We start from the raw sequence: 27,790 nt of genomic DNA, 5'->3' as shown, positions 1-27,790 counted from the left end.
AGTAAAAACTGCATTTTGATATTTCCATGATCAAACTTGTAGTTCAAAAGATATTTGCAGCTTGAAAAATCCAACAACTTGGAATGAAGGGTGGTGCCTTTGTAAATTCAAAAGTACGAGTCATTACATAGAGACATTGAGCAAGAAAATGCAGGAGTCAAAACAGTCCATCGAGGTTTTTCCAGCAGGTTTTTTATTCCAATAGAATACAACTCTCTGCGAGGAAGAAATTTTGATGCCTGCAAACATCTGGATCCATACGATATCCCTGCCTTTCGTAGGTAAGAAAATCAACAACCATGAGCAGCAGTTTTATTGGAGATTCATTGCATACAGGTACATGATTTCAAATGACTGTGCCACTAGGAATCAATGCATCTTTGATAACAGTTACAATGCCATTCTTTATGAAGTAACCATCTGTTTCCCTTGCAGCTTCTTGCACACCATCCTTGTTGATAATCTGAACCACAAACATAAGCTTTAAAGTTAATCAACCATAAAAACCTTTAGAAAAGATGATGACACCTCCTTTCCAGATGCTAGGGGCAAAAAATAAAAAGACAATAACAGTACCATAACATTATCTCCTATTCGAGCATTCTTGTCAATAATTGCCCTTTTCACATGGCTATCTCTTCCAATGCCGATTGGTACACTTCCATTTCCTGAAAGCAAGTTTCTCTCTTCATCCGTCTGCACATAATCATATAAATATTAGTTTCAATGAAATCTTGAATTTGAGGTAAGAGCATCAAGGAAAATATCTAAGGAAAAGAAAGTTCATACAATTTTTTTTTAATAAGTATGACTTCAGAGGGAATACAAAAATAAAATCAAAGTTAAACAAGCAGAGCAGGATAGAAAGAGCAGATACTTCGTAGTAATCAGCACCCATGAGTAAAGCATCCTGAATAACTGCACCAGCTGAAATCCAAGATCGTAGTCCAACAACAGAATGATGAATTTTACAGTTCTACATCAAGAAACAATACAGTCAGCGTCTAGAGTATAAGCATAATGACTTTACACTAGCTGAAATGAACTTAGTATTTAACTCCTTTAAAGGAATAGGCGAAGTTCCAACCAAGCAAAATTCAAGAGAAAAATCATACTTAGATCAGAAGTGATTTCGTGGATTGTGCATGTTTGTATCCCCCATTAAAAATGAAGGAAGAATAAGCAATCTCTATGAAGAAAAGCACAGTCAAAAGCACTTTTGGTAAGCTAAGCATTGGACCATTGGGTTTATTATTAATCTAGGAAGGAGACAAACTGATCACCATGTCATCTGTTACATTTATAATCATGGCATTCCCCTTAATGCCTGTCTTCTGACTATACAACCCAGATCCAGTTTGAGTAACTATTTCAGCTCCTAAGGATTATGAGTCCATGAATATTAAATGCTCACGGGAACCCATCTCCTCCCACTGCACCGAACCCCACCCAAACCTCATAGAGCCACCTAGCCTAGAAGTGTTTAGGTTTAGGTGGAGAACCCAGAGCGATAATGTGATGAACCCGACTGGGCGTTGGCATTGGATAATTAAACAACCTTTATTCAAGTGGTATGACAGCAGAGTATTTGTCTTCTCTAATGAGTGAAGGAACTACACACAACTCTCTTGCGGCTGAATAGATATATATATGAGGTTGTTTGAAGTTGAACTTGTCCATCTAAAATCGGACTATTGTTAAGGTTCCATCCTTCAAAATAGTTTCATCCAGGACCATATTCATTGAAGTAAAATGTCACGATCCAAGAGAAAATTACCTTGTAGATAGGCAATTTATTTTTGAAGTATTGACAAGTTCTATGAATTAATCATGCATACATGGCCACTGTACACGTTAAAATTTTAATAGCAAGCATAACCATATCTTCTGGACAAAATGTGTTGTTCAGAGTTCAAATCATGCTTTGAAAGTAGTTATAAAAAAAATTAAACAAAAGAAGTGTAGAATTATAAGAAAAAAAGGTTCCAAGGTAGTGGATACCACCAATGTGTGAAGATATGTACAGAAAGAGTTCAAAGCACAATTATTAAAAACTAAAATGGTCTAACGAGCCAGAGATGCATCTTACCATGGTATGTTGAATCCAAGGTGTGAAATAATCGATTATCTAAGTGCTTGATTTCTAATGGAGCTCGGGAACATGAGACAAACTAAATTACAATGGACTAGCATTGATAAGAATGCTTCAATGTTCAAACAGTCATGTTGAGTTTAATTCTTCAAGGAGAAAGCCAATAGTTAATTTCCTGCAGCTTTGTCACATGTGTGCTTATGTTCATGATGAAATCTGATATCAACCCATTTTTAGAGTATGTCAACAAGTTCTTCATTAATATGATACTAATAAGGATATCATTTCTTAGCAAAAGAGCAAACTAAAACACCCTCTCACTAAGACTATGCATGCAGGAATCAACATAAAACTCATACTAAAGAAGTGACTAAGACACTATAATGTGGCAATATATGTAAGAAAAAATATAATGCTTACCATTATAACACATCCCTCACCAATAACACTGTCAGTGACATCTGCATCAAGCATCTTTGATGGTGGCAAAAATCGAGACTGTGTATATATTGGAGCTGATCTATCATAAAAACTGACAAGCAGAATAAACTCTCAGTGAAGAGATCTGATGACAGTAACATTATATCTTATCGACTAAAAATAATATTTGTATGATAAAATACTTAATATGGCAGACATCAGATCTAAAACACCAGCAATGAATCATCTTGAAGTTCAAGTAATTGCAAAATAAAATACCTGAAATCCGGAATAGGCTTCTTGGTGATACCCAAATTCGCATTATAAAATGCCTCAATGGTACCAATATCTTCCCAATATCCATCATATAAATATGCTTGTACCTTAAGTTTTTAATCAGAAGGAACAAACATAAGAAATGGAACTTTAGGAACTAAAGCAAATAAGAACACACACAATGCGCTAGAGAATTGCAAAGGCAGGAAAGAATGAAAACCAACATTTACAAAGGATAAAATCTGGCCTGTTCTGGAAGATCACAAAAATATTAGCTACCAATGTATATGAGAAATTTATGATAAGATGATAGAATATTCAGAAAGATCAACTCACCATTCTCCACTTTTCATGCCCCTGTACCATTATCTTGTTATTGCTTACATCTACAATGCCATCATTACATTAAAACAGCACTGTCTAGTGTCAGGTTGATTTTATCCAGAGCTAAATAAGGACCGGCAATGCCTGTTTGGCCTTTGAAAGGATTCATATTCAGTGTGATTTTGGTTAAGTGTTCAGATATTCTGATCAAAGGATGGAAACCCAACACCAGAAAAACAAATATTAACGTTTCTTCATCCATCCAAAGTAGCATCAGTAATTAGGTTACTAGATTTTATTATGAACAATTTTGCACAAAAGTGCTGCCTTGCCCCTAAGAAATTATTGTGATAACAGAATATAGATAACAACGCTAAAAATAACAAAAGCGCATTGTGTAAATAATTCAGTAGAAAATGATTCTGTAGTAACATAACTGTGAATTGGGTTGCAGAAGACTCTTCCAACACCTTCCTTTACAAAGCTGCCTACAATTAATTGCTTGAGAATCCATTGACCAAAAGGCAACTCAAGAAAGAGAAACCCTTGAGTTTCTAAGCAACACGTAAATTAACATGAGCACTTATGATCCAGTTTCTTGCTAGTCAAGAATTAATTTTCTTATGTCGCTGAAGATTTTAATGGTTTGTCTCCCAGCAGGTTGCTATGGCCGCCTCCAAGTCTTTGACACAGAAGTGCAAATAAAAATATACTATATCTGTCATTTAACATCTTAAACTTCTCTAATTTCAATTTTGAAAAGACAAGTTAAAAACTCCTGTTTCTGGCTAGAGAGGACACTTTTGTTAACATGAACATGCCAAAAATAACCTACAGAAGGTATTTCCCACTCCTTGAAGGTTGGATTCATTACAACAGAAAGAATCCACGAGGAATATGGCTTTACTTTCATCTAAAACTGCTCTGAATACCTCTACAGCATAAGTCTCTCCCAAATACTATCAATGATCAAATCAGCTGCAAATAGGCACAAACTACATTGGTTCTCCCAGTTTCATCCTGGATTCTCCAGCTTCATCAAAGCCTGCCTCAGATCATGCTTTTCCTTTTTTTTTTCCACCGTATGCCTTTGAAGCAAAACAGGTAAATATTTATCTGTCCACTTGTAACTATAACTTTCTCCTATGGTTTGACTGACTCTTCTGATGGTGAATAACTAAACATTTCTGATTGCAACTATGTATCAAGTGAATAATAATGGTGGTAGACTCCACCAACAAACCTTACACACGTCAATTAAAGACCTGATCATGTTAAAGAAATAGACATTTTACACATTTGAAGTTTTCAGATTATCTTCCATTGCCTTGAAATTCGACTTGTCTCTACATAAGAAATGATCTCATTTTATTTCATTTTTATTTTAAGGTAGCTACTGTTGGAAATATAAGAAGAGTAACAAAGAGGGGAGGGGTGAATCGGTTAACACAAAAATAAATCCCAAATCCCTTTAGATGTTAGTACAAAATAAACTCTGAAAATTGAATACTGTCGATGCTCGGCAAACACACATAAAATGTTGTAACTCAGTAAATATTGAATATGCTCGATAAGTACTTAACATGAAAATCTTAGATGTTATCTGTGATTACCATTATTTTAATTTAGATGCAAGCACATAAAAGAAAATAGCATGAACACATTTGACACCAAGATTTAACATGGAAACCCAATTTGGGAAAACCACCAATTGCAACTAGTTACTGTTTTCACTCTTCTAAAGTGAGCCCTATTAGGACCCAACCCTATTAAAGGTTACAAAACACACCGTTAGGTGTGACCATGTTAAAGGATTTAATCACCCTGTTAGGAGTGGCCTTGTTAGAGGTCTTTAGACAATTCAATAGAACTACCACCTTGTTAGAGGTTTTACAAATAGCTATTAAGCCAACTCTGTTAAGAGATTTCGATCACTGCTATAATGGTTAGAGAGTAACAATGAGATGACTTGATTTCTGATTCGACTGAATTGCTGATTACAGATCTCTGTTCCGGCTTGTACTTGATCCTTCCTGATTGAATACATCTTTTCAACTTCACAAGGATATTCTGCTTATCCTTCTGATTCGCTTCCTTACTGCATCATTAGATCTTCAAAATCCTCCATGCATTCACACTGTTACACTCTTTCAAATTCTCAACATGACCTTATACTTATATCATTCATATTGTCAAGTCGGCTCATATACAACTTAGAATAACTAATATTCATCACCTCAGTTGACTAGAACCAATAGATAAATCAATTAAACTCAATATGCCAAAATAAGAAAATCCTTTGTTAGCCAACCCTGCTTGGTAGACACTAACTCAAAAACAATTTTCTTGTATTAACCAAATGAACTCGGTTAACACTGCATATTTGCAAAGATCCTTTAGCAAACGAGTGAGCTCGGTTAATACTCATTCCATCCAACATTTCCTTCATTAACCAAGTGAGCTCAATTAACACTAATCTTCTGTAAACTTTCCTTTGATGCCCAAGTTAACTCGGTAAACACTGCCTTTTGAACTAGGAAAACATAGGAACGCTCGGTAGACACAGAAAACTGTCTTCACTACCTAAGTGAGCTTGGCATGCATTGACTAATAATGATATGACATTGTGTAACATCAAAGACAATACACAATTAATCAATTGTATCCAACAATCTCCCTCTTCGGCATTGATGGCAACGCAACATGTCATAACACAATGAAATTTTTGAAACAAGAATAAAGTAAGGAATGTATCCTTAATTTCAAACTGATTCACATCTACGAGAACTTCCTCTATCAGTGTGAACTCTCTCTGCCTTCAGTTTCTCCCTCTTTCAAAAAACTTCTATCTATAACAAGTATTAACAAGTTCATTCTCCCTCCTCATAGACATCTCTATGATAGCATACTTCTCCCTCTTACAACAAACTTCTCCTTCTACTTAAAATTCCTTATGAGATATGACAATAAACTTCTCTTTGACCTCACATGTCATAGACAACAACTCTATTAATATCAATGTACCTTAAGTACTAATTCATTTGCAATATGCCCTTGTCAATACTGCACCAATTGATTGATCTTCATCAGGTTCTGGTTGATGCATCACTAAACTTCATTTAGTGAGCTTCAGAGAGAGGAATGACCCCTAGCTTACCTCTTAGATACAGAAATGCATCCTTAAGTAATGGCTTGGTGAATATGTTTGCAATCTATTTTTTTGTGTTCACATATTCCAATCCGACTTCCTTATCTTGCACTAATTCTATTAAGAAGTGATATTTTATTACAATGTGCTTTGTTTTGGTATGCATCACTGGATTCTTTGATATATTGATTGCATTGGTGTTATCACAATATATGACTACTGGATCTTTCATCTCTACTTAAATTACTTCCAACAGTTGTTTGAACCAAACAATGTTAGAACAATTAACTGTTGCTGCCACATATTCTGCCTTTGTTGTGGATTGAGAGATGCAATTTTGTTTCTTGCTTGTCCAAGACACTAGTCTTTTACCAAGAAAGAATGCTCCACTACTAGTGCTCTTCCTGTCACACTAGTCTTTTACCAAGAAAGAATGCTCCACTACTAGTGCTCTTCCTGTCATCAATACTTCTTGCCCAATCAGTATCAGCAAACACCTTTAAGTCCAAATTGCTTTCAAATTTGTACCATAAGCCATAGTCTTCAGTACTTTTTAGATATCTCATGATTCTCTTGATTGCCATCATGTGATTTTCTCTAGGATTTGCTGAGAATCTTGCCACCATACCAATTGTTAATACAATGTCAAGCCTTGTATGTACTACATACTGTAATTTTTCAATCATTGATCTGTATGTGGTCTAATCTACTTCCTTTCAATCATCATTCTTAGAAAGCTTATGTCCAGTAGACATAGGGGTTTCAACTAATGTTGAATCTTCCATTGAAAATTTCTTTAGTATCTCCTTGATATACTTAGATTGAGTGATGTAGATACCATTTTTGTTCTACTGAATCTGCAGTCCAACAAAGAATTTTATCTCACCAAATATGGAAATTTCAAATTCTTTACTCATTTCTTCTGAAAATGCTTTGCATAAGTCATCATTTCTTGTGAATAAGGTATCATCAACAAATATTTTTGCCAACACAATCTTCTTGTCTAGTCCTTCTTTGATATACAGACTACTGTTATTATTTGTTCTTTAAAAGCCAATCTATATCAAGTAATTATGAAGTCTTTCATACCAAGCTCTGGGAGCTTGCTTGAGACCATATAATGCTTTGTGTGATTTGCAGACCATGTCTCTGTTGTTAGGATCTACAAAACCTTCTAGTTGTTCAATGTAGACTTCCTTATCAAGAATTTCATTCAAAAATGCAGATTTAACATCCGTTTGATACACTTTAAATTTTTTGTGTGTTGCATATGCTAGTAGAGTTTTGATACCTTCTAATCTTGTAGCAGGAGCAAAAGTTCCACCATAATCAATACCTTCTTCTTGAGAATAGCCTTTGTACACCAATCTTTCTTTATTTGTAGAAACTTTTCCATCTTCATTCAACTTGTTTTTAAACACCCATTTTGTGCCAATTACATTTTTATCCTTAGGTCTAGAAATGAGGGCCCAAGTTTTGTTCTTCTCTATTTGTTTTATTTCTTCATTCATTGCTTCAACCCAACTTTCATTATCCAGAGCATCTTTAACATTTCTAGGTTCAAATCCTGCAAGTAAACATGTACCTTTTAATTTGCTTCTTGTCATTGTTTCATCATATTTGTCTCCAATGATCTAATCAGGTGCATGATGCCTTCTAATATATCTTGCTAACATGGGTTCTTTGGATTTGGAATGAGTTCCATTGTTTTCATCACGAACTTCAATATCTAACTCGAGTTCCATTGTCTGCAACTCGGGTCCATTAGACTCAGTTTGAACTAGCTAGGTAGCTTCTGACTGCGACTTGGGTCCTTCAAATTGTGACCTGGGTTGCACTGTCTGCAACTTAGTAACTATTGAAAATTTTGGGGACTCGGGAGGTGAAGCTTCCTTTCTCTTAGATAGATTTGTCAGGTATCAAGTTCACAGTAAACAAATCTTCTGTAATCCTCTAACTTTTTGTTGTTTTCTTCTTTACTCTTTTCTACAAACTCATCAATTCTCACATGTGCACTTTCTATGATTTTATGAGTAGACAAATTCAAACATTTGTATGCTTTACTTCTACAGGAGTATCCTAAAAATATGCCTTCATCACCCTTGACATCAAATTTGTCCTTTCTAAATTCTTTCAAGATATAACATTTGCTACCAAATACTTTCAAGTAACTTACATTAGGTTTGTAGCCATACCATAGTTGATAAGAAGTTTGATTTGAATTTTTCTTCAACTGTACTCTGTTCAAGGTATGAACTACAGTGCTGATCAACTGTACTCTGTTCAAGGTATGAACTGCAGTGCTGATAACTTCCTTCCAGTATTTGATTGCAACATTTTTTTCAATCATCAGTTTTCTTGCACAATCCATGATGGATCTGTTTCTTCTTTTAGCTATACCATTCTGCTGAGGAGTACCAGGCGCTGATGCTCGTCTTTTGATCCCTCTTTCAATATAGAAATTATTGAATTCATTGGAGATGTATTCACCACCTCTGTTTGATCTTAAACATTTCAATCTCTTTCTAGTGTCTTTTTCTACTCTTGCCAGATACCACTTGAATTTTCGAAAAACTTCTGATTTTTCTTTTAGATACATTACAGTCATCATTCTAAAATATTCATCAACAAAAAAAATGAGAAGCTTTTCTCCACTGTAACTCTCTATTCCAATAGGTCCACATAAGTTTGTACACACATTCTAAAACTTCTTCTAACTGACAGTTCTTGCTTTTAAAACTAGTCTTTCCCATCTTACCAATTTGGCAATTTTTGTATAGACTCATATCAGGCTTCTTCAAATTAGGAATACCTCTTACTCTTTGATGTTTGCTCATCTTAACCAAATTATCAAAGTGTACATGACATAATCTTTTGTGCCATAACCAGCTTTCTTCTACATGAGCAATAAAACATGAACTTTCACTGAAATTAAGATAAAATAGATTACCTTTTGTTTGCTTGCCAGATCCAACCAGATTTCATTTTCCATCCAGTAGTTTGGCCTATCCATCCATGAATTCTTGCTCGAATCCAATGTTATCCAACTGTGCCACACTCAATAGATTATGCTTTGGTCTTTCAACCCAATAAGCATTGTCACATATAAATTCTTTAGTCAAAGAAATACGTCCTTTCCTTTTATGTTACAAGGTTCATTGTTTCCAAATCTCACACTACATCATAATATTCCATGTGCTCAAATTTTGTTTTGTCTCCAATCATATGATGTGAACAGCCACTATCAATAATCCATGTACCATTTTTGCTAAGATGAGAGAAGTGTCATTTTATCTCCTTCATCATTAGATTCATCTTTAACTGCAATATATACCATTTCATCTTCACTGTTATCAAAATCTTTAGCCATAAACAAGATTTCTTACCTTTGTCCTTGTAGGTCTTGTAGTTCTTGGAATCCTTCTTGGCTTTGTGTTTATTGTTTTTCTTTTCATCTTTGTTTTCTCTGTTTGGACACCTTGCAACAATGTGACCAACTTCTTCATAAGAAAAGCAGATCAGAGGAACTTTACCTTTGTACTTTCCTCTGCCTTTGGAATACTTTCTTGCAAGTAAGGCTTCAACAACTTCAAGATCATTGTCTAAGTTTTCTTCTATTTCTTTTTCTTCACTTCTTGATTGACTTAGACTTTGATTTCTTACTCTTTTTCTTGAGTGAGAGTTTAGCTTCAAACTCAGACTTAATAACTTTTGAACTAGGAACATAGTTATCAAAGTTATCTAACTCAAAAGCTGTCAATCTTCCAACTAGAGCATCCAAAGATATTTTATTATTTGGATCACGTCTCATCTCTTGAATAGCAGACACTCTAATTGTATAAATAGGAAGAAGAGTTCTAAGTACCTTGCTTACAACTTTTTTTTTCAATGTCTCCTCCAGATGCTTTGATTGCGCTCACACTTGCTTTAATTCTTTCCACATATTTTGCAATGTTCTCATCTTCTCTCATTTTCATTTGATCAAAATGACCTTTAAGACTTTCAGCCTTAGCTCTTCTTACATTGTCATCTCCTCCATAGATGTCTTTCAATTTGGTCTACATTTCATGAGTAGTTTGGCAATTTTTTACTTCATCAAATTCAGCATAACTAAGAGCAGATGCAATATCAATCATCATTGATGTTATGATTCTTCTTTTTAGCAATATCTTCAACTGATAATGTTCCAGTGGGAGTCTTATATTCAGTATCAAGATATTTACAACCTAAATCACTAATGGTAGCCAAATGTAACCTCACAAGTCCTTGCCATGTTACAAAATTGTCTCTATTCAATTTGGAAATCACTTTTTTGTAAAACATTCTGATCTTTAGCTTAGGTCCTTAAAACCTTCTCTACAAGCACCAAAAGCTTTGATACCAATTGTTGGAAATATAAGAGGAGTAACTGAGAGGGAAGGGGTGAATCAGTTACCACAAAAATAAATCTCAGATCCCTTTAGATGTAAGTACAGAATAAACTCTGAAAACTAAATACTGTTAATGCTCGGCAAACACATAAAATGTTGTAACTCGGTAAATACTAAATATGCTCGGTAAGTACTTAACATGCAATTATTAGACGTTATCTGTGATTACCATTATTTTAACTTAGATGCAAACACATTTAAGAAAATAGCATGAACACATTTGACACCAAGATTTAACATGGAAACCCCATTTGGGAAAACTACCAATTGTAACTAGTTACTATTTTCACTCTTCTAAAGTGAGCCCTGTTAGGAGCCAACCTTGTTAAAAGTTGCAAAACACATTGTCAGGTGTGACCTTATTAAAAGATTTAATCACCCTATTAGGAGTGGCCTTGTTAGAGGTCTTTAGACAATTTAATAGAACTGCCACCTTGTTAGAGGTTTTACAAATAGCTGTTAAGCCAACTCTGTTAAGAGATTTAGATCACTGCTACAATGGTTAGAGAGTAACAATGAGATGATATAATTTCTGATGCAACTGAAATTGCTGATTACAGATCTCTATTCCTGGCTTGTACTTGATCCTTCCTGATAGAATATATCTTTTCAGTTTTAGTAGGATATTCTACTTATCCTTCTAATTCGCCTCCTTATTGCATCATTAGATCTTCAAAATCTTCCATGTGTTCACACTCTTACACACTTTCAAGGTCTCAACTTGACCTTATATCATTCATATGTCAAGTCGGCTCATATACAACTTAGAATAACTGATATTCATCACTTCAATCGGCTAGAACCAATAGATAAATCAATTAAACTCAATATGCCAAAATAAGAAAATCCTTTGTTAGCCAACCCTACTCGGTAGACACTAACTCAAAAACGATTTTCCTTGAACTCAGTTAACACTACATATTTGCAAAGATCCTTTGGTAACCGAGTGAACTCATTTAACACTATTCCATCCAACATTTCCTTCATTAACCGAGTGAGCTCGGTTAACACTCATCTTCTATAAACTGTCCTTTAACACTCGAGTTAACTCAATAGACACTGCCTTCTGAACTAGGCAAACACAGGAACACTCAGTAGAGATAGAAAACTATCTTCACTGCCTGAGTGAGCTCGACATGCATTGACTAATAATGATATGACATTTGTGTAACATCAAAGACAATACACAATTGATCAATTGTATACAAAAGCTACATCAAAATTTAAATATGAAAAAGAAATAGATCCATAATATCTATATTATTCAGTAACTGCAGCTCTGAAAATGGCTTAGAGCCAACCATATGAGATGAAGAAACAATTGGTAGTCTCTGCATTTGGATACCTTTACCAAAAAACCAGGGATGGAATAGCAATGGAAAATAAATTGTCACAGGGAAACTTGGATGTTTTATGAGCTAAGAATGTGAACTATGGCACATAAATACAGTGGGGACGTCTCATAAAAGAAGGTGAAATGAATTGGGAATTGGGGATGGTTAGAGGTGAATGTCAATAAAGTGTGGTTGACAAGTAACTTAGATGGCACTTGGAAAGTCATATTTACATTATGTTTGATGGTTTATATTTACATTATGTTTGATGGTTTATAGAATTGGATTTCATTAATGTCTGTTCTTCACGTGGTTGAGAATGAATGTAAACATGATAACAACGTGGACAAAAATTTACTAATAGTTGGGGTGTGAGAAAGAAAAGTAACCAGGTGCATTGTCATGGCATTTTTTGGCATTGATTAAATTTATTTTTTTGTGAGCTATATATTTACAGCTATTACTAGCATAATGTATGTAAGGTAAGATAGAAAGGAGCGCATAAACTGAAAATCATGATTGGTCAGAAAAGCAACTTTACTTTGCACTTAACAGTTGGGACATTTTTCTTAAAGAAACTAAATGTTTCACTAATCAAATTATGACAACATTTACACATGTTAGACTAATATCTTCTACACTTCTATAGAGCTTCTGCATCAACCATTCTAAACGTACCATAGAACTTGTTTATTTGCAGAAGGTGATCAAAAAATGTAGGAGAACTGTGCTGACATTTTTTTGTGCCAAAACAAACATAAGATTCTACCCAGTATGGAAGTCTAATATATCATTGATAGATTATGTGGACCTAGAGTATCAATAAATAGCAATTATTTATCTTCTTCCAATCAACTAAGAATTTTTTTAATACTGTACCTCTGTATAATGCATTATACCAAAAAGCAATGGTGGGAAAACATTTCAACAAATGACAGAATATGTGATAAGATTCAATTATTTTCAAAAGAATTATATAAACTGATGCCACTAGGTAATAATTATTATTATATACTTCAAGCAGTGATGCTGAAAAGACACATTTCCCTGACAGGTTCCCTAATCATGTTCATGTGCTTCACTTGCTGAAGAGTCTTTGGTTCCAAATTATAAGGTAGCCTCAATAGAGATGAAGGTGTACTGTTAGAGACAAACACTTTGTCAAGATTTTGCGGTAATCAGAGTATCTTTTCTTTGTATCATATCCATGTCCATATTTATCTACATGGAACTTAGTACCTTCTCTCTATTGGATCATCATAAACTTAGATCACAATTGTTTTAAAAAGTAACAAAGAAGAATCCTAAGGTACACTCACACAAACACAACCATTATATTTGAATCAAATTGAAAATGCACCCAGCTCACGATGAATAAGCTAAAATGCTATGCACCTATGGAATGAGGCCAACCTTTCTTTGGATTTGATTTTAACAAACATGCAGCATCTTAACAAATCTTTGATTTTAAAAGCTCCAAAAAAACATAAAAGACAAATTTTACTTACTGTCATTCCAATAGATGTGGCACCTGGTATAACTTCACTTCCAAAGTCGTTTGCTTCAGGAAATTTTTCACGTAAAAGATTCATCATTGCATCTTTGCTAACAACGTAAATCCCCATACTAGCTATGTATGGCATCTCCTTTGCTCGTTCTTCATCCAGGCCTAAGATTGTAGTATCCACCTGTGATCAAATAAAAAATCAAGGGCATTTCAGATCAAGTTATTTCACATTCATGACATTCTATATGAAATCTCTCTAAGTAGGCATCAAATGCATGAGCCCAGAATACTTTGGAACAATTTACAGCATGTACATTCATCTCCATTCAAAATCCAAATACCTGCAAAACAAACATATTGTCCGTCTACATATACAACTATGTTATTATAAGTGGTAAGGTATGTTGTACACCTTGCAAGCCATGCAATATTTTAAAAAATTATATTCTGTTGTGATTTTGGCCCCTCATTGAATGGGATGGAACCCCTAGGGGAATCCATGAGATTTGTTGGGTGGCACTATTTGCTACTTAGAATGTTGAGCATGTCATGCAAGCAAAACTTGTAAGAGCATAATGAAAGGAGATACAGATGGAACGTTGGAACATGTAAGAGAATACAAAAAAAGCAGAGGAGTTACATTTAAGTGAGAATGATTCTCTGAGGTAATAGAATAATGGCCTGGCAACCCATCTGGTGTGTTGACAAGTAAAAACTTAGGTGAGTGCCTCTTTTGGTCTATGTATTAAGTGTTGGCATATGTTCCTGCAACTTTTACAAAATCTGCATAGAGCATCATTGATGCATGTAAAAATCTCATTGTATTTGTAATCTTTGTTTAGTTAGTGGCACTGATCTTTAAGACTGGGTGTTTTATACCTGAGAGGGTTTTCTCGGAATAAGTTTTTTGCAAACAGTACTTTCTGTTTTGAATTCATTGTTGATCTCTTCTTTGAATTTGTTGTCATTTGGATTTTACATATTTTCTGTTTTCCACCTGTGGGTTTCTACATTTGATATATATTTTTTGATATGTAATAATCTGAAATCCTAAAACAGACATCAATATGAGCCATCTTGGAGTAAGAATCAAACACAAGAACCAGGTATAATTTACCGCTGGAAATATGCATAACTTATTGCATGTCTGTTCAAGAGAGACAAAAAATTATCAAATTCCATTCCATTCAAACTTAAAATATCTTCAACACATTATATATTCTCATTTCAAAAGCATTGCTAATCTATTAAGGCCTAATCTTTGGACTCCACCCACTAATGTCAACTTAAGTAGAGGTAAATGACTAAAAGAAACATTACACGCATCGCCTTCAGCTCTTCTCCTGTGGGTTTCTCTGCAAACTCAACAATACGGCCTTCACTGTCAATTTTCATTAGACCAAATGCTGTTGCCCGTTTCTCATCCATTGGCAAAGCAGCCACAGTAATATCTGCATTAGTTTCCCTATGTGCCTGAATGAATTTCTGATAATCCATTCTATAGAGATGATCTCCAGCCAGAATCAGAAATTCCATAATTGAATGCTCCTCAAACAGCCACAAGTATTGTCTAACTGCATCAGCTGTTCCCTGCAACATGAAAAAATAGAAAGTCATTTTACAAATGTTTCCACAAGGAATGTACCCATAAGTGTCGTATGTGATTCAATCTTAAGCAAACAATGCAGATGCACAAATGCTTATCATCCAGCCAACCAAACACTAAGTGCAAAAATCCAGATGGTGAGTGGATCTAGTTGTATTGACAATTATAAGTATCACAAACCAATGCATTTCATTTTCTAAAAAATGACTACAGCTTTTTCCTTTGTCGTGCAAGGTTATGAAAGGGAAAAGCATTATAAATACAACTAAAAATGTCCTGTCTCTAAAATAGGATACCAATTATGTGTTGGGTGTTGAGCATGCTAGAATGCACAGACCTATACTTATTCTATGTTACCCTGAGTTTCCGGGAAGGGGGGACGGGGGGACGAGGAAACGGGTTTCCAAGACTTTTTTTTTGGCTGATATAGGGGACGGCTATCTATATATATATATATGAATTTCAGAATTACATAGCATTGTCACATTCATCATAGCAACATAATTTAAAATTATCAATTCCATTCATCAAATCAGCATAGAACATAGGATCAAATCGAATCATCGTCTAAAAATTGGAACATAGGATGACATCAAATGAGAGAATCAATCTGCCATAGATTAGACTTTAGAGCCCTTTCTTATGGGTTTTGGAGGAAAACCAAATTTGTTGTGCCAAATCTTCCTAGACGGGTAGCAGTCATCTTGTTTGGGCAGTAATCAGCTACAACAATTTATTTCTGAGCAATTATTGCTGCTATCAGAGCATTATCAAAGCTGAAAACAATCTTAGTATTCCTCAACCCAGCAGCAAACATTTCCAGGTCTGCAATATGAATATCAAATAGAAGTCCAATTTACAATCATTTTTCAGGTCTAGTTTGTTGAACAAAAGTTGAAGTTTTAATTTTTAGTAATAGTTGGATGCTAAGTTTGTAATGGCTTCCAAAAATATATATTTCAACATGGGTTATATTAACATATTTTATTATTTTAATGTGGGGCCAGCGAATGGGCAGAAAATCACTATTTATTAATGTTTTTTTTTTAAGTTGAATTTTATTTTAAAATTGGAAACTTCAAGCAGTCCCTAGGACGGATGGGAAACAGCTATAGAGTCCCGGGGATGGTCAATACCATCTGGAAACGTGTTGACCGTTTCCGAAGTTTTGGGGATGGGTTCCGATCTTTTTGCTTGGATGGGGACAGCTTGGAAACGTTTCCAGCCATCCCCAAGTCCCCGAAACAGGGATGGTTTCCGAAACTCAAGGCTTAGGGCTGGAAACGCATCCCTGGGTAACATAGTCTTTATTTAAGTAAAGAACAATAATGAAAAGTTGAAAGCCAACAAGTTTTATAGAGCAGAAGTAATATCTTTAAATAATTTTGGACTTATTCACAATGCATACAGAAGCTCATGAGACTGGTATTTTAGAGAGATGAAAATTACGGAGTGCAGCACTGATAACAAAATACCAGTTGAAAGACTCCTTCAGTTCAGCGTCCTTGTTAGCTAGTCTTTCTTATTCATGTATTTCTAGTTCAAATTCAGCTTGTAACCTCTTCTGGATCTGTTTCTATTCTTGATGTTATTTCTACTAGCTGTGATTTTAAGTCTCTTTAGACTATTTTGGTCATCTGTGCACAATAATAATGTTCATTTCTTCATTTCTCCTGAATATGCATCGTAAAGTAAGTGCCAAGGCCCAAAACTTTAGCATGCTAATTGCCTAAAGAATTGTAAAACCTGAACAATAGGCTTCTTTCAGGGTAACCATGTTTTGGATCAACTCGGCATTGGTTACAAAAGAGGTCAATGCACAACTGATCTGGAGAAACGACAACAAGCAAATCATCTCACATACTAGCTATGATAGTATGTTTACATTCTTACATGCAAGTCCAGGTAAAGTTATTTATAAATATGATCAATACATGACAGCAATCATAAAAAGCACAATTTTGTGAAAGGATTTTGCACTATTGTGTCATAGTTTGTTGTCTGCATATATGTATATGTTTGGCCAACAAGATAAAAACTATGTTTCCAGCAGCAGCAGCATATATAGAAAATGTCTCCTCCTCTTGCATATGTCTACTTGTGTACATGTTAGAAAGTACCAAAAATCAGTTTTTAAAAGCAGAGCTCTACCATAGATATATGAGCTGCTTGGAACATGTTAATATTAGAACAATATAACCAGTGACTCAAGACATTATGTATCTACTCTCATATATATGACCTCAAAGCAACAACATCAAAGAAACTAATTACATGCCCTGTGCACCTGGCATGCCATTCTGATATATCAAGAAAAATAAGCATAGATTTTACATGAAATAGGTTTAAAAGTATCAGCAACGGCATTGTGTGTTCCAGTCCAACACACAGAAATACAAGTCAAGCAAGCATTCAAATCATCATGTCAAGATTGAACACTGCTAAAAAAGTCAAAAAGAATATAAACCCATTTTTTTCACACTGAAAGATTAAGCCTAATATTTATATCTGTAACCAATATATACTAGTAAAAAGAAATATAGTTTATTGAAGAATGAAGTGCACAATGTTTACTGCTCATTCACTGGGGTAAACAAATTAATGTTTTCAATGCCTATCCATTAGCTTGAGGAAAAAGGCATCAACATAAGTTGAAACGCATCATATCTTTGTTCATCTTGAATTTGGATATGAAAATTCCTCCCTTAAGATGTCTAAGGTTAAAAACAATATCTAAGATTTCCTTCAATGTTTTCACTAGGTATCTTCATTATAAAATGTTGCAAGTAGGTTCTGATCATAAGCACATGTGCTTCATGATTTAAATGATTAGAGTGATAGTTCAATTATAAAAAGTTAGGGCTTGAAGCAAAGAATAATAAATAAATTGACGCACACATTGTCATATGGCAAAATGTTGCCAAAACAACAAAAACGCATATAACTTATAAATCAGCAAATCCAAAAATGTATTCTATGTAATTTCCATGTCTCACTACATCCTATATTTTTTAAAAGAATCATGAACAGTTGCTGAAAAAGAATTTAACAGATTTAAGATATTCTATAACAAGCATGGGTATAAACTTTTAAATTGGGAAATTGAATACAGCTGCCATCCAGGAAGTCCAAATGTGCACCTGAAACCAGTTTGGATTTTCTGGACTTTGTTGTGCAGCAAGTACTTCCACAAATCCTTCATTCTTGTAGCCGCCCATGTTGCTGGCATAAGCCCGTGAGAGATGACGATTGAGAGAGGCTGAATTGAACTGGGTGAGAACATATATCTTAGATATATTGCTATTTATGCAATTACTAACAGGGATATCAATCAGCCTATAATTGGCACCCAAAGGAACAGCTGGTTTCGCTCTCTTCTTAGTGAGTGGGTAAAGACGAGTACCTGCACCACCTCCTAGAATAATACCCAGCACACTCTGGAAACAAGAAATTCACAGTAAAATTTCAGTAAGTTTGCCATGTGCACTAAACATCATCAATATGCTAAGAAGATAAAAAAATATATGTTGGGACACCTTTTTAAGTTTTTCATAATTCCTCGAATCAAACAGCACCTAGCAGATTGGTTCAAATATTTATGCCTAAGAGCCAAAATATTAAAAGCAATTTAACATAAGAAATAACTAAATGAAACCATGAACTGAATATCATGTTGACCTGTCAAGTAACTAAATTCAATTTTTGTGCTAAAGGCATATTATATTCACATATGCATGCAAAAATGTCTGTCATATAAACTAAAAGCATTTAATATGACATGTTTGTGATACTTAAATGAGTCAAAAACAAGAACTCATTTCATTATTATTTTTCAAATTTCACTTATTTTTATAACAAGATCAATAAGTTGTTATTCTCAATATAAAATACAAGAACAAGAAAAGTCTTTCTACATTGTTCTAAATATATAATATATTTAAATTGTAGTAGAATATAAATTATAAAGAATATTATTAATTGTGGGGATTAGAAGTACATATAATCCAATTTATTCTCAAGGTTAAGAATGGGACTATGTTGCATGGGTACGCGTACACACACCCCTGGGATACGCACCAAGGTGGCCAGGTACCGGATACTTGATGGAGAGCAACATGGCTAAGGACCTTGATTAAGATTTTTAAATTTTTGTTTCGATTTTTTGTTTACGTACAGCTTCCAGTGTTTATCAAGCTTAATTCAATATGTCATCAGTTTGAAACTTTGATACAATATTGATTAACAGAAAACTTTATCACTGCTTAAGTCAGAAATTTATCATTTGCAAAATGTCATTGTTATATGATTTATGATCTTCTTGTTCATGTTTAAAGTCTTCTTTCTCTGCTACGCATCTAAATATGTAGCATATACTATTACAAACATATTGCAAATTTGAAACTGAAAACAACACATCACATCTGCAAACTTTATCACTGTTCTTGTTTTGAAAAACAATTGTCATGACAAATATTTGCAGATTTTCTAAAATATTAAACTATATTAAAAAAATTAACATATCCAAGTCCCATCCCCTATTTTGAGAAATACCTGTACACAAATATCCCCATCCCCGTGCAACTTTGGAATGGGAATATAGAATAAAAATATGATATGTAAATATAATAATAATGCAGGTAGGTTTTAGCTTTTGTCGAGAGTTTAAGAGATATATATAAAAATATGATAATATAATAATCACAATTTGGTACTAAAAGTTCTTTTTTGTAAATACTTTGATGGAAATATAAAAATATAATAACAAGAATATATTAAAACATATTATAAACAAATCTCACTAACAATTTAATATTAATTACAATAACATAATAAAAAACAATTTAACATTAATTATAATATAATAATATAATTACTTTTTAAGTGGAATAATGAACAAATATGATATCTTTTGGCTATCTACAGATGGTATTAAACAGTTCTAAAAGGAATAAAAAGAGCATGTGTGGTAGATATAAAGGCATTAGGATGTATCAATAATTAGAAAGAGATGATGTCTCAATACCGCTAAGAATGTATAGAATATTTTCATATTCCTGCAAATGAAAGTATGAGTGCAACTTCAATGAGCTGAAATCTACCTGGATGGACCTATGCTTGGCTGAATGCAACAATGTGTTCGATATAACATTCAAGAAAAGTTGTTCAAGTTTGCATGGTCAGCTTCATCTAGCAAAATTGATATTTGGAAATAAGGTGAAAAACCTAGCTGGAAACCACAGTATTCAGTCTGTCAAGTAGTACAAGGCTAATTACACCAGCTATTCTTATCATTCAATAACAACATTTGTTAAATTTGCAAAGGAATGAAAAATACGATTTATCATATATATTAATCTGCGGTCTCTATACTTGTCAGTGGAATGATATATATTGTAGTGTACTCTATGTTTATCACTAAACTTGCATCAGATATAGAAAATTTCACCTTTAAGCCAATATAGATGTTGTATGATAGTTTTTCTATACCTCTGCCTATGTATAAAATGACACATAAAGATTCTTTAAAGGATACTCATCCATTGGATCATCTAATTTTGGAGGGGAGATATAGTTCTTACAAAGGATGTGTGAGGCTAGGAAGCCCCACCAGTAGCCACCCCATTTGAGGCTGGGAGACTTAATATAGGTTGGCATTCCATGCTATTGGGCTGGGTCGAACAGCTCGAAACACCTTGTATGATCTCCCATGTGGTGCTCAATATGGAAAATGAGTTGGATTGGACTGATCTTCAAACGAATCCCATACACACATTTGGAATATTAAAATAGTAAATCTGAATTCTACTTTTACAATATTGTCTTATATGTCATTTATCTTGTGCCACTAACCTGGTTGCAGGTTCTACAATAGGCAACATTACAAAATAATACATAGTAGATGTGAAAGGCAAGTTCAGTATGTGCACCAATTCTTAGTAAGAGTGCTGACTACAAGTTTTTCCTAGAGATATGACATGTTTCCAATATTCATTGGGTCCAAAAAGACCTAAAACAAGCGGAACCCCTGGACATAAGGCTATGTTTAAGTCCAGAATCTAACATGATCAACATTTCATTATCAACTATTAGTTACTTTTGTGCCTGAGTGGACAAGCAGTTCTAAAGATAAAGGTTAGGAATTTTTGAAATTCACCCTTTCCCTGCTTTAATATTGTTTCACAAAACAACATTGACCAGCAAAACCACCCCTTAAACAGCTCATCTATGTTACTGAGTACAGCCTTTGATGCCACGATACCCATACCAGTACAAATCTGGGTGTTTAAATATGCACAGCCTACAGGCTATGGTATGTTAAATCTTGTCTAGATGTAATATCCAACAGTGACAAATATAGGTTCATCCCGTCTGTTTAGTCTGTGCTGCATTTGTGGTACACTCAACAGATTGTACTCTCTTATAACTGTAACCTTGTCTACCAAACAGATTGGCATTATAATCGTGCTCAGAAATAAAAGAAGCCTTCTTGGCATGAAGAATAAATTTCTTTGCAACCCTTGCAGCATTGATATGCTGCTCAGAGTCCAATTATGCTCTCAGCTCATCAATAAGGTAGCTGTCTGCAACTGTGCCAAGACATAAACACGGTTCCATTTTCTATAACTTTCCACTGGAAAGGTTCAAAAATTCAGCGAGAGAGATTTAACAATTCTAAATCCATTAGTAGACCAATCACAGGGGTTTCATGACATCAGCGATAGAGTGAGGGTGCATTTATGAATTGATATATTTTGATACAGTAAATGTTTCACAATTGACTGAAACTTCTACCAGATCTCCTGTGGCTTTGTGTGACATATTAAATTCAGGCATCACCACCTTTGGATCAACTTTTGATTGGATTCAGAAACACAGCCATCAAGTATATGGAATTACCATTTTCTCCCAACATTACCACAATCTGAGAATTTGTTAGTTCTGCCTCCTTAAACTTAAGTACAAAGTTATGCTGAGTAATGCAGGCTTTAATGTTTCCTCGGTGCTTTCCTGTGGAACTCTGAAACCTTGAATGTAAGTAATTTGTTATAAAATGAAACCAGATAATTTTGCCAGAAATAAAACCAGCTAAAAATGCATTGACCCCTTCTGTAATTGAAAATGAAAGTGTAACTGCCCCATAAGTCCCACTCTTTCCATACATACAAAAAATAATGTCATATAAGTAATTCTCAGCCATGAGCAAAAACCAGAAAACTTCTTGTGCTTTAAGATGTTGCTTTACATTAAAATATTGAGGGTTCGTCCTATATATACATATCAGCTTTTGACATTGTAGTTACTGTACTTGCAAACAGCTATAATTCACCACCAGATAAAATACCAAGGTTCCAATCAATGGCTTGATTCCAATGCATACCTGTTAAAGGTTCTGAATTTATTTCCTCTTCATTTTTCTGAGAATAATGTCCCATATTCCCTTGTATTACCATAAGTAAATAACCAACACATTAGGTCTCTTGCCTTCGTGTTATTATCTGCAATGAGTAAGACTGTTACATAACTCAGGTCCTCAGAAATTTGATAGGATTCTGTTCCAATCAGGAGGATTGTTAAACCTTCTGGTATTGAACACAAGTTTTCACAACAAGATAGCTCAACTTTGAGTTGAATTTTATCAGAAGAGTTCTGAAGGCTGTTGTATTTGTGTGAAGGAATGTCCACTTGAATCTATTCAGATCATTAGCCTCCCAAAAAGTTTGGATGAAGACCTTTGACATTAAGACTGGATTAAGTAAACCAAGAAGGCCAAGATAGGTGTTTGGTGTCGGAACAAAAGTGGATTGGAAATCTACTGCAATCAAAATCCTGTTAGCAAAATGGAGCTTTGCTAGTGAAATTTCAACACCAGGGCACTTCACATTGAGTTCTGTACCCAGTCTGGGGGAATGTATTTGTATATTTACTTATTGATAAACGGCATAATCTTATTCCAAGTTAAGTCCGACCCCATGTGCCTTTACCCATACACTTACACATACTCATATCACATATGTACTGATCCCCCACCTTATTTATCTATAAATATACATTCCAATATATTAATCCAAACTATGCACCTATTAAGTCATGCACATATCTCTATACATCATGATATCATTTGTTTAAACCAGTTCTATGTCCTACTTCATTTCCATGGGCAGTGGATCAACCCTGCATCTGCAGATTTGAACCCTAACTTTCAAAATTCTAATTCTAATTTTGGCTATCCCAACCATTCCATTCCCACCATGGGTCAACTGAACAATCATTTTGCACAATTTATTGATCTGCCCTTGTAGTTAGTGTCATTCAATTGCATTCATTGGCTAACGTTGAATATTATTTACCTATCTGCAAAAGAAGGGTGTTAGGAATATTTTGACTACAGCATCTAAAAAGAGCCTAGTTTATTTCACCATAGTCTACAGCATTTGCACTACTGAAGTTTCCTGTTCTCGATCCTTTACAAAAGATTTCCAGAGGCTGACCTAAGACATATCCAATAGAAACATACAGGCAGCCCTCTATTTCTAAATACTACAAATCTTCAGAGAAGGCATAAGCAAACCATGGAAGTGAAGCAAGCAGTGTGTATTTGGCAGGGTCAGATCTGCATCTTAGAAATAATGCCTCTATCAAATTTGCATTTACTGTCCTAGAATGGTATTTTATTCAGAATTGCATTCACCCACAGTTGTCATTAGTTAATCTAGGTAAATATATGCCTATGTTATCTGACTAGCCTAGACTGATCGTAGGAAAATTTTATTTTCCTTTAAATTATAATTTTATTTTTCTTTAAATTATCTTATAATTGATATGTATTATAATAAAGTTTATATATTATCTTAATTTCCCTTAATTATAAGTACTATGAAAAGCTTTTATAAATGCCAAAAAAGACAAGAAACAAAAATATTAAGTAATTTGTGCTGCAGGCCATTAAAATATAGAACAGCCGGCAACCTTCTGTTAAACCTTCAGGGGTTAGAGTCTAGACCCTCTTCAAGCAAATGTACACAAACTACTAAGCTCTCCACAGTTAAGGTTGAGAGATTGAGTAACTGGAATTTAAACTTCTAGTGTGAATTTCCTTGAAGAAGAACAGACAAACGTTAAAACAAATCAGTGCTTGAAATTAATATCTATACAATTTCAAGCCCAGTCCTTCAGAACTTTTATAAAGTTGAGCATTCAAAACACAGAAAAATGAAATCAAAACTCAAAATCAATATTTAAAGAATTTAGAGATCTAAAACTTGAATTCATCAAAATTACACTTAGACATTTTCATAGTACAACATTCAAAGAACAGATAAACTAAATCAGCGGTCTAAATATTAAATTAAGGAATAAAAAGTCTGAGAGTTGATTTTTTTCAAAAATGTGCTAGAAAATACAGCATTCAAATTGCATAAAGACTGAATCAAATAAAATATTTACATTAAGAATTCAAAGCCCCAAGTTTATTTTCCAGACTGTATTGTAAGACAGCATTCAGAGTGCAGAAAAACAAAAACAAAACCTGAAACAAATTATTTGCAAGAGATGACATAAGGGAGTGGATAAAGAATTCGGAATCCCTAAATTTTACTTTCTACCAAAATGTAGTGAAAACTGAAAAGTTAAGAGACACTTAACTCAAAAGCTCATTTCGAATTAGAGATCAAAACACAAAGATTGTTGTTTTGAGGGGATTTTAAAGTCCCAAAATTGATTTCTGCTGTCATGTATTAAAAAGGAGGAGTTGAGTGGCAAAAACAACAAATATTAATATCTAAAGTCAATTTTTCAAAAGTTGAAAGCCTAAATACAATTTTCTTTGGAGAACAATGAAACAGATTCAGTGCGCAACAATAATTGAGACCAACGGTTTAAGGGAACTCGAAGCCCTATATTTAATTCCTTTTTAGAGATATACTAGAAAACGTTGAATCCAAATTCAAGACAAATAATATCAACATTCAAAATTAATGGCATAGAAATTTAAAATCTATTCGATTTTATTTGGAAATCACCGCTTTCAAATTGCAAAAATAATTAATCAAAAATGGTCGTTAACTTCTTATTGGTATCCGATGCCCCCACATATATTTCGTTCTGTATTTATTTATAATAATTGGATTCAAAGCATTTTACACCATATTAGAAATCCAATTCGTAAATCAAGAATTAAACGTTCGAGATTCAAATTTCCAAGGAAAAACATATAAACATGCATAGTTATCATGCGAGGAATTCAAACACCTAAATTCACTTCCCACAAAGTTTTAACAAAAAGCAGAGCATTGAAAACCTGGAATCCAAATCGAAGAGCAGAAATCCATATCTTCAGGATTAAAAGTCCTATTAGTACCACAATATACAACAAACCACAGGATTCCAAAGGCACGACAGAAAAACGAAGTCGGGACAGCACGTATGAAAGAAATAAAAAGTCCCAAATTAGGTTTCTATTCCAATGCACTAAAGCCGGTAAACACAAGGAGCAAAGAAAGCGCCGCCAAACACCAACTTAAGAGTGCAAAAAAGCCATAGAAACATGCAGAGTCGTTATACGAGCAACTCAAAAACCTAAATTCAGATTACACAAGAACTTGAAAGAAAACAGAGCAGTCAAAGAAACGAAAATCCAAATCGAAAATAAAACTCTATATCTTCCAAACTAAAAGTCCTCAACTCAATTTCTTCCACGGTACACAACAAATCGCAGAATTCACAAGGCAAAATAGCAAAATCAAAACGGTCAAGTACTAATCAAACAAATAACAGTCCTAAATGAAATTTAAATTCGAATTCACTTCCAAACGGTAAATTCAAGAAGCACAGAACTGAAATTTCTAAGTCAAACACCACACAAAAACATCTCTCACAGTCTAAATTCTTCAATCCTAACTTCAACTACTGAACTCACCCGACTAGCGTCCGGATCCAAGCACGTAAGCTCATTGAAAGTATCCGAAACAGCCTTAGGACAAACCATCCTGTATCTTCCACAATCGCTCAGTTTCTTCGAAATCCGCCTAGAATTACCGGGAAGTTTGACACCGTAAAAAGAAGAATGCGAGGACGAGAGGCTCTGCGGATCGCCCCGCAGAGAAGCAGGTCCAAAGGAAGCCTCACGCCTACTGACTGCAAACTTCGCTGCTGTTGCCGCCATGGTGCATGCTGCGGCTGCCATTGTCGCTAAACAAATTTGGGCTCCAGCAAGACAGAGTATGAGAGGCCGTTAACGAACGTATGAGGTGGCGAGATAGCGGGTTTGTATTTATAGTGAAGAAACTCCGAGCAGTTTTCGGAAACCACGAATGGTTTTGAAAATGATTGCACAAAACTGGAGTGGTATTGTCGACGTGGACCCCGTGCTGTGACGGTGGACGGACAGCGTGCCTCGGGAATAGGTTATGGGGATCGATGTCTGGCTAGTTTAGAAGTTGCACATGTGATTGTGCATTGTGAATTGTGACGTTTGAGGTTTTTGTAAGCTTCACTTGTCTTTCACATAATAGATTTTATTCACATCTCACTCGTGGTACCTTTCACCAAGATATTATTAATATTTTTTAATGGTTTGGAAATGGTTGATTTTGCATCCATATGCCCAATTGCATGCACATTGATGGAATGGTTTAATGTAATTATGCATATTTTGAGATATTTTTTATATTAGATTTTATTTTGTTCATCTTGTGTAGCTTTTGAGAGAGTTGTCATCTTCCATTTATTGTTATATATCTTTGTTTTTGTTTTCATATGGGAATTTGACTTGTTGATGAGTATGTATCGTTGTTTCAGGTTAATAGTGTGGTATAAGATCAATCATGCACTTTAGAAACTTAACCTAAAATTCAAGATTCAATTTTTGTTCTTACTTGATTATTCAACTAGTGATTGTGCACTAGCTTCCTATGTGCTTGCATGATTAATTGTAATCAAACAACTCTTTGTTTGAAATTATATAAAGTGAGAAATGATTTACCCTATGGGTGTTTTGCTTTCAAGTATTAAAATAAAAATAAGTGTACATCAAATCATTATAGAACACCTACATGAATGAAAAGTGTTGTCTTGTGTCATATGTATGAACATAAAGGCAAATATAATCAACAATGTTAATTTAGCAGACCTTGGGATCTACACTCTATTAATCTTTAGAGGTATTTTTGAATACAATCAATCCTTATGCATCATCAAACATCAATAATTAAGTAAAGCAGATCATAAAAGTTTGCAATTAACCAATTCAAATTAGCATCGCATGAGATTGATTATGGCACACAAGATCAATACATGTGTTGAAGATTGATCCATTAGACTATGAGACCACCCTAGTTCAAATTTCACAATTCTACTTCTCATGAATATAATAGTATAGGATTATAGTTTACAGTTAACTATTCTCAAAAAACCAAATAGTTATTTATCAACAACTAAAACTAATTGTGGATTTGTCTTTGTTATTTCCAAAATTCAAAGTGTTCTTACATGTTCTATCCAGCTCTTAAATATATTTATTTGATTATGGTTTTTAGATATAATATATGTATGTGGTAAAGAATAATGACTACTTACATTTAGACTGTTAACATGTTAACACATTACTATCTCACCCAATAATAACTCATGTACCCTTTGTGTTGTTCTACATGCTA

The 27,790-nt window shown here is 34.2% G+C and overlaps 1 protein-coding gene across 1 annotated transcript; it reads right to left on the bottom strand.

Moving 5' to 3' along the window:
* LOC149578886 (glucose-1-phosphate adenylyltransferase small subunit, chloroplastic/amyloplastic-like) lies at positions 1-26,378 on the bottom strand. The gene is made up of 9 exons (XM_089832468.1): positions 26,053-26,378; positions 18,278-18,574; positions 14,852-15,121; positions 13,533-13,712; positions 2,792-2,895; positions 2,513-2,624; positions 878-976; positions 577-696; positions 1-463 (listed from the first exon to the last, which is right to left on the bottom strand). Exons 1-9 carry the CDS (start codon positions 26,317-26,319, stop codon positions 347-349), a joined length of 1,566 nt encoding a protein of 521 aa, XP_089688594.1. The 5' UTR covers positions 26,320-26,378; the 3' UTR covers positions 1-346.
* Positions 26,379-27,790: the final 1,412 nt, after the last annotated feature.

Source organism: Cupressus sempervirens, chromosome 1 (genome assembly GCF_028749045.1).
Source record: "Cupressus sempervirens isolate cs-2001-9-10 chromosome 1, ASM2874904v1, whole genome shotgun sequence".
Taxonomy (NCBI): domain Eukaryota; kingdom Viridiplantae; phylum Streptophyta; class Pinopsida; order Cupressales; family Cupressaceae; genus Cupressus; species Cupressus sempervirens.
Note: the sequence above shows the minus strand (reverse complement) of the source record. Positions and strands in the feature narration are given on the sequence as shown.

Excerpts from the sequence above, each read along its gene's own strand:
- LOC149578886 (XM_089832468.1), bottom strand. The coding sequence starts at position 26,319 with ATGGCAGCCGCAGCATGCACCATGGCGGCAACAGCAGCGAAGTTTGCA. Across the intron at positions 2,625-2,791 it reads AAGCCTATTCCGGATTTCAG|TTTTTATGATAGATCAGCTC; the intron begins GTATTTTATTTT and ends TCTGCTTGTCAG. Across the intron at positions 464-576 it reads GAATAGGAGATAATGTTATG|ATTATCAACAAGGATGGTGT; the intron begins GTACTGTTATTG and ends TTTGTGGTTCAG.